The 8343-nt window shown below is 41.3% G+C and overlaps 1 protein-coding gene across 1 annotated transcript; it reads left to right on the forward strand.

The window, feature by feature from the left end:
• The first annotated feature begins 959 nt into the window (after positions 1 to 959).
• Positions 960 to 6328, forward strand: LOC139135515 (neuropeptides capa receptor-like). Its single transcript, XM_070702927.1, has 2 exons — positions 960 to 1034; positions 3040 to 6328. The coding sequence occupies exon 2, from the start codon at positions 3897 to 3899 to the stop codon at positions 4998 to 5000; it is 1104 nt and encodes a 367-aa protein (XP_070559028.1). The 5' UTR covers positions 960 to 1034; positions 3040 to 3896; the 3' UTR covers positions 5001 to 6328.
• Positions 6329 to 8343: the final 2015 nt, after the last annotated feature.

Consider the following 8343-nt stretch of genomic DNA (forward strand, 5'->3'; position numbering starts at 1 on the left):
CCGCTAATCATGCGAGATTACCAAAGAAAGCTTGTGGAGAGTTACATTGAGGGAAAAGATGTGTTCGTCTGCGCACCAACCGGCAGCGGAAAATCACTGACATACGAAGTCGCTCCACATTGTTTTGATTTCCATCGCTTTGGGCACGTAAGAGAACAGGCTACAACTGTAAGGACGCGTACGGTGTCTTTTTCCATCCTTGAATAACCGGCCACGATCTTCGCATTTTGTAACTTTGGCCCCACAAACAATACAGATATTTTCACGCGTTTTCGGTGATAGAACAGAGGTTGTGCTGACTTTTTATGGGAGTGATCGCACTCGACATTTTGTCAACAACGCCATGTGAGTTTTATGCACGTCTCGTTTGGGTCAATTGGTAACTCCTCCCAATGTGTAAAATTTAGTGATGTCATCTTATGAATAATATATGAGTAACGAAAACGTCATTTATGAATAATTTATAGCAACGCAAACCCTGCAAGAAAGCCAAGTCTGTGATTCCGGGTGAAACTCCGCTGTATAGCGTTCACTTCACTCATCGCGTTCACCCTACTCATCGCGTCCACTCATGCGCGCGTTTCACATGGAAGCAAAATACAAATCATTGCGTTCACTCCACTCAAACATTCACAAATCACAGACTTGAACCAAGTCTAAAGATCTTCATACCTTCTCCTTTTTCATTAACATCACTATCTTTCCGATGTTGACCAACCTCTGATAAGTCCACGGATTAGCAAAATTAGTTGTGTTGACGAATTAATTACAGCATGTGTGTATGAGAGATATACGTCCTTGTAATGGAGTGTAAAATAAATAAAGAGTCACAGAGGCTAGGTTAGGTTATATAAACCATTTATTTCATTTATTCCGAACATTCAGAGCATGAAGAAAGAAGAGAAAATGATAAAGAAAACAGTGTGAAAAACTCAGAACCTATTGGGTCGCCTGTGGTATAAGTACTTCGCCCTCTGCAACATTTTTGACAGGTCACGGCAAGATTTTCGTTCGGCAAACATCTGGAAGAAGCGGTGAGTCACATGCTGGCAGAGACAGTTCTCATTGTTGTTTTCTGGTTCAGATCATTACTTTATCAGAAGAATTTATGACATGGCGAATTGTTATCAATCTGGTTAAGACTATCCCAAACATTTTGCCCGAAGGTTAATTTAATCTTGAGAAGGCTGACCATGAGATCCGAGTTCAGGGGCCCGTTTGGTGAAATTAAATATCTTTGCCGCCAACTTCAACGGTGCTGTCGTGAGCCTGAGACCACGCAAACTTGACGCTGGCAGACTACACTAGACTGTCAATATCTAGAGAAAGCCAAAAGGGATTGTTCTCGACCGTGTTGGTGATTTTACTCCACCTATAGCTACAAAGGAAAACATGAAAGCCGCAACGGCGCTATGCCAACAACCCTCGGGCGGCGAATGCATTGTTTTGTAGTGATGTATTATTCACTATCTCCATAAAAACCAATCTCGTGTATACACTGTAGTACACTGAAGTGGACTCAATACAGACGCAGTGTGCATTATTTAGCATCGTAGCAAGGCCACGCACAGTAGCCGCGATCCCTTAGGGACTGGTCAGTTTCTTCGGCCTGGGGGGTCACCCTGTTTTTGACTTTGGTGATAGGGGGTCACCATGTTTTTGAAATGCCCAATAGGGGGGTCAGTGTGTTTTTGAATTTCAACACAGGCTCATCATTGCCTAAAATGCATCGTGTCAGCCTCAAATTTCATCATTCAGTTGCATTTTTCGGCGCCCTTCGGGTGCGTAACTTTAATAATCAGACATATTTTTCAGCACCCCCAACTTCCACATATCAGGCATACGTATATCAGAGATATCTGAATGTTCAATATTTTTCAGCATGCTCTTCAAGCGCATTACTTTAATATATCAGACATTTTTCAGCACGCCCTTCCTGTGCATGACTTTAATATACAAGACATATATATCAGAGATATCAGGATGTTTCATATTTTTCTCCGCGGCCTTCGGGCGCCATACTTTAATAAATCAGAGATATATGCCAGAGATATCTTGATGTTTGCTAAGTGAAAGTGTACCGTTATGAAATATGCATTTCATATGATAAGCAAGACAAATTCCTGATACTTTTCTGTTCTCTGTATGAGAATTCAGTATGAGAAAGCAACATGCATAAATATTTCACGTTGATACAGTGACTTATTTTAGAGATAGAAAAATGACAAGATATCTTTCGTTCTCATTGATGCTACTGTTTTCCTTTGTGTCTCAGGTTTTCTGTAGAATGATGCTTTTTTATGACCAAAATAACAGTTAAAAAGGCAGTTTTTGTCATTATTAGCTGTGCTTTTATGGTTTAAATGTTACAAGAAAAGGTCATCTCAGACACTGCACACATCAGATTTGGCTAAAATGCCTCTCTATGGCTCCTCAGGAGATTTAATTGGAAGGCTGGCAAGTCTTAACACCCATCAAAATTTTTGATTTACTGCTATTTCCTCTTTGATATTAATGATTGACATCAATTTCTGTACAACAGTTCAGGACATCTGGTTAAGCATAGAAAGTGTGAAATACATTCACAGCTCATTCAAAATGTACTGTATTCAAACTTTAAGATTAACACTTTGAAATTCATATCTTACAAGTGACATGTCAACAATTTCTTTAAAACACAGAATGACTGTTAAAATATATATATATATGATATATATATATATATATATATATATATATATATATATATATATATATATATATATATATATATATATATATATATATATATATAAAATTTGTGTCCACCTTTTGTTTTACAGTTGTCGCGTGCAGGGGGGGTCACCCTGTTTTCGAAATTTGGAATAGGGGGGTCACCCTGTTTTCAAAATTGGAAAAGGGGGATCAGCCACTTTTTGACGTCGGCCAAAAATAATCCACCGCCCCTTCCCCCCAGGCAAAAGAAACTGACCAGTCCCTTATATAGTATAAATCGCTTCAGTCTTGGATCTTTAAGTGTTTTTTTCCCTACAACTTCAGACTCAGTCATCGTGAAGCCCAGAGAGTTCAAGTACGATGCGAAGCAGAGAACGCATTGAACTTGTCAACAAAAAAAACAAAACAAAACAACAAACTGTTCGTAAACAAGTGAAATTAATTTCTATAGAGGAACTTGGACCAGGGGTGTATGTACCTCTTGTGCGAGCATGACAATCTCGGTCGCTATTGGACACGTTTCTACCGACGTAGAGGGCGGGAAACATCCGCACAGCCCACGTAGTCTGTTTAAAAGGCTTGTCATCGGCTGATCGTACAATAACTGGCGGGATACTTCTTTTGTGTCAGTCGACCGACCGAAGCAACACTGTGAAGACTGAACGGCCGTACTCCAAAGCCGCTGTTCAACAGGTACTGTACAACGACAAGAGTTGACAACTTTGTAACGGTGGAGAAGAACTTTTCACCAGGATTTTCATATGCAATCCATCTTCGATAAGGATTGGTGCGTGTATGATCTTTCATGCGGGAATCACTCTGTTGTTGACGTTGCTCGTGTAACGCACTCACCTATCAGTTTGCATGTGGGTAAGTGGGCCGTGCAGGATTTGTGGAAATATTCAGCGGTGTATGATTACGTCAGCGTTCCCCACTCATCGATATGACCAACACCGTGAAACCAGCCCGGTGACTCTACACGGCATTTGGGTGTAATTCAACCCAAGGAATTTCTTTGACGAGCTTTGCTCCGACGACCCGGACCATAGCGGGAAAGGCAACTGACACCTGCGTCGGACTGTATACATTACTCGAGCAGAACACTTCATTACTCACAGAAGTGTGCTCCTTTGACCGGTCAAGCGAAACACTGAGATCACTGGTCCGCACTCAGACTGGACATGGCTACCACGAACAATACGACAACAACTAGCGTAATCGAATGTTTCATGAATGAAGTGACGGTTGTGACAGTCACAGAGTTAATCGGCATCGTTGGCGTGATTTCAAACTTGTCGTTTCTCTTCGTCACGGCCCGTGTCAAGGCACTGCAGAACGCTACCAACTACCTTCTGATCAGCCTCAGCGTCTCCGATCTCGTGTATCTGTTGTTTCACATCACACTGCGGTCGTCCTGGATACCAGCGGATGATGAGAACTGGCAGAAGGTGAGGTGTGTCAAGGGTACACTCACCACCGGCGTGTACACAACGTCCATTATGACGATCTTGACGATCGGCATCGAACGATACCTAGGTATCTGCAAACCGGTGTTCTACAAGACACGTGGACTCGGCCAGAAAACTAGGATCATACCGCTGATCGTCGTCCTCTGGGTGTTGGGAATGATCTATGGTTTTGTGTATACGCTGCATTGTTATTTCGACTACAGTTCTTACAATGAAGTTGCCGTTTGGTGGGCCACGTCGGTGATTATGACCCTGCTGTACTTCTCTTCTATGGCTGTAGTTTCTGTACTGTACGCGCTGATCATCCGTCGACTGCACGTGTCGTCCGGAAGACTCGAGCATGCAAAGAAAATCCAGCGAGACAGAATTCAAGTCGTCCGGCTTTGCGTTGTCACGGCGATTGTGTTTTTCGTCTGCCTTTTCCCGCGCACTCTGTACTTTCTCGCCTACTTTCACTTCCTCGCCACGGATGACGAAGAATTTGTGGATCTCTTGTGGTGTTGGAATGACATATTCATCATTATCTTGATGTTTAACTCAGCCGTAAATCCAATGATTTACAACATCACCTGTTCCCGCTACCGCCGTGCGTTCGCCCAAGGCTTCGGTTGCAGGCCGATGGAGGTTGATCGATCCCGCGGTGTCAGCTTCACCTCCACTCGCAATCGCAAGCTGTCTGAGATCTCCCGCAGTACGTGCGTCACAAACACCGTCATCAGCAACGGCAACGATCCGTTCGCCAAGCCGTACAACAACTCGCTGAACGACAACACTTTCCAAGTGAATATCGAGGACGCGGACGAACATTTCGTGTAGCGTGCCGATTTTCCCACCCCTCTCCGCGACCAGTCACTCCCACCGAGTACGGAAGATAACGGTAATCGTTTCATAAACATTGGGTTTGAATGCAAACCAATGGCTTTTAACTTTTCATATTTACCTTCGATACTGCATATGTTGTACATAGAAAATTCAATTACATAGTACGTGTTGACAGTTGTATTCCCCTGTGTACGTAGTCGAACGGCATGCCAGGGGTTCTGTGATTCGTCTTTTAGTAGATGTATTGTATTCGAAACTGTAATTTGAAATGGATTTGTGGCAATTATGTCAATTACACACGATTATATCAATACGTTTCAATTTGTAACTTGTTTTGTGATCACTTTTATCGATTGGGCGAGATTCAATCAACTTGCCAAATCAAATACCAGTAAGTCATTTACAAAGGAAGTCGGGCCTGAGTTGGCTCATGTGCTTGTACTTCACACCTCATACGATGCTCTTCATTCTATATACGATGCGTAGAACCTTCATCGAGTGTCGAAATAGAAATCAGTCGAGATCTACTCTCTGATATAGGAATCGGCATGACGCTATCTTTTGTTCTGTAACTCGTCGTATGAACAACCATACAACAGGATCATGATATCTTTGCTTGTTCTCTTTTATGTACAGAAAGTGTAATTACTTCCAATTATATGTAATAGGAACGCAGTCGCAAACAGCGACAGCTTTCAACAGAACTTTGTGTAAATGTCACTTTTAGGTATTCAATTGCGTCGTTTCGCCTTTCGACAGTATCAGTCTCTACCATAAATTTAACTCGCGGAAAATGTGTCTGCTATATGTCTTGTGGCCGTCAGCGTGTCCCGAGCGATCCACCGAGGATAAAATTGGACAGTAGCAGCAAACCACCGGTGATATATAGCGTCAATTAGTGTCGTTTTCCTTTGGTGATGAGCTAAGCACTGCCTGGAGCCTGTTACTCAGTTCTGTACACAGCCACGGATTTATAGCCACTATTATAGTCACACAGTTGGTGCGTAAGGATTAAACTTCCAAGGCTGTAACTTGTGATAGTTTTTGACGTTTTGGTGGTCAAAACGAATATGTTTTGTCGTTTTTCTACCATGATGTAAATATAAAGTGTTAGCCTTGCCAACCAAACGCATGTTTTCCAGTGTCAGTAGCGTGTTGACATACAAATTTCTGTCCGGACAAAAATTCAGTGTTCGGTGAAAACACCGGGCATTAAATCATTGCGATTCGTCAAGGAGTAGAATAAGGAATGTATGATTACTAACGAGCAAAATAAATGAGTTACATCGAAAGTTACAGTAATGTAATTGTAAACAATGAAACCAAGGCGTTTTGATCGTACTTCAAGTAGTAAATGTAAACGTGAGCAATCTGAAAGTACAAGTAACTCTGTGTTCTTCTGTATTGCAATGATAGCCCAAACAAGAGGCAATTTCTGTGACTTTGATATTGCTCCTGTCATTCACTGACCAAGTGTGAGATGCATGTTCTTGACCTTCCATGCCTCCAATAGTACACAAACGAGGCCTGCAACTCTCGAACGGCGTCAAACAAAATCTACAAGTCTCGAAACGACCTTCCGTGCCCCCAATAGTACACAAACGAAAGTTTGTCAACTCAGAGATGTATTTGTCAAACGTGTTTTGTCCAAAACTTTTACCATGTGGTCTGATAGATTTCGCTTTTGTCGCGGAAGAAATATGCACACAGACATCACGATTGGGTGAGATTAGCCTACAAGCATACATTTAGTCCTTCCCGAGGTTTTATAGCCATGTTAAAGCCCACCAAAGGCCACTTTCAAATGATTCGTGTTGTGGCAAGTATTCGCCTAAGTACTGTTCAAAGACACCGTTGGAGACTTAATCAAGTCCCGTGAAGGTATTACTCGTATCATTGTATATGTTTTGACCAAATGGATGCAGGCTGGTGATATCAAAACAACAGATTAATCGAGTTGGCAAACTGAGGCACGAGCCCCTCCTTCATCATTACCGCCATGAATGCACATCGAGCCGCATTGTTTTAAGACCGTACGCTATTCAATCAAGAGGCTATTGATTCTGTCAGGTTTGACTCAAAGAGAATGATTGACATGTACATTATCAATGACAAGTATGTGTTTTTCGGGGTTTTATATAACTTGCAGGGAAACACGAAATCCGGACACTGTTTGAAAAACGTTTGGATATTCCTCGTAATACTGAGTCTTTTCCGTGTTGGGATTTTTGATGTTCACTGTGAAAATACCGGCTGATGAGCAAATGTGTATGCTTTAGAAAGTTACCTGGGATATATATATATATATATATATATATATATATATATATATATATATATATATATATATATATATATATATATATATATATATATATATACATACATACATTTTAAAAAATAATTCTAAGAAATGCAAGAATGATATCACTGCTCATGTTTTACTTGGGAAAACGTGGGAAAATCGGATTAAAAGGAATATGGATGCTATCGATTCTATTGTTTGTCAACAGCAAAACTTTCTTTCACTGCTAGGGAACGCTGGAGGTCAAGGTCAGGTCATCGCATGCAATGATCACTGTGTTCAAACTATGACTGCTCCATGCCCACATCGATTTCATCGCTAAAATAGTCTCAAGCTTTCAGCTGTTTTTCTTCACTAAGTCAGAAGTCTTACAGGAGGATACATGTATTTATACTTTACAAAGTGAGAATTGCGCCCCTGCGAAACTACGACCGGTCTGAGTGCCTTACTACTGTCTTTAGCAGCTCTCAAAGTACATTAGGTCTAAAGGACCTGAACACCAAAGTAACCAAATCTGACCATTGAAATGAAGGAAATATGGTAATTTCCCAACGGATATTCGTTTGTTTATTATGATAATTCGAAATTAGTAGAAAATTCCGCACCTCGAGTGTTTCGGGTGATGATTATGATTTGGAAAGTTTAGGCCCGGTTCCCGAGGCAAAATATGAGTTGATCCCAGGAGTTTCACACAGTACTTTGCGTAACGTTAGAGATGTGGAGTATATCCCCAGACCTATGTTTAGGCTTATGGCAATATGACTCAGTAGATAGGCTATGATTATTTGATATTCTCCATCAATAATAAATGTTCTGTAAATGCCATTCTGATTGTAAACAACGAATCGCGGTTGTCGAGAATGACGCCTTGAGGTTGAACCGACAGCATTTGATACAAATATAGATTCGGGTACGACTGCCACCGGTGATGTTTCGCACATGGCTTTCTTCAGATTTGAGCTAATTGCAAATAAAACGTACTTAAATGAGAATATAATATACTTTCCCTACTTTTCAGGTTTTCTGTAAAAA

The sequence above is a fragment of the Ptychodera flava genome, chromosome 6 (assembly GCF_041260155.1).
Source record: "Ptychodera flava strain L36383 chromosome 6, AS_Pfla_20210202, whole genome shotgun sequence".
Classification (NCBI taxonomy): domain Eukaryota; kingdom Metazoa; phylum Hemichordata; class Enteropneusta; family Ptychoderidae; genus Ptychodera; species Ptychodera flava.

Bases quoted from the DNA above. Each gene is read 5' to 3' on its own strand.
- LOC139135515 (XM_070702927.1), top strand. From the start codon at position 3,897: ATGGCTACCACGAACAATACGACAACAACTAGCGTAATCGAATGTTTC.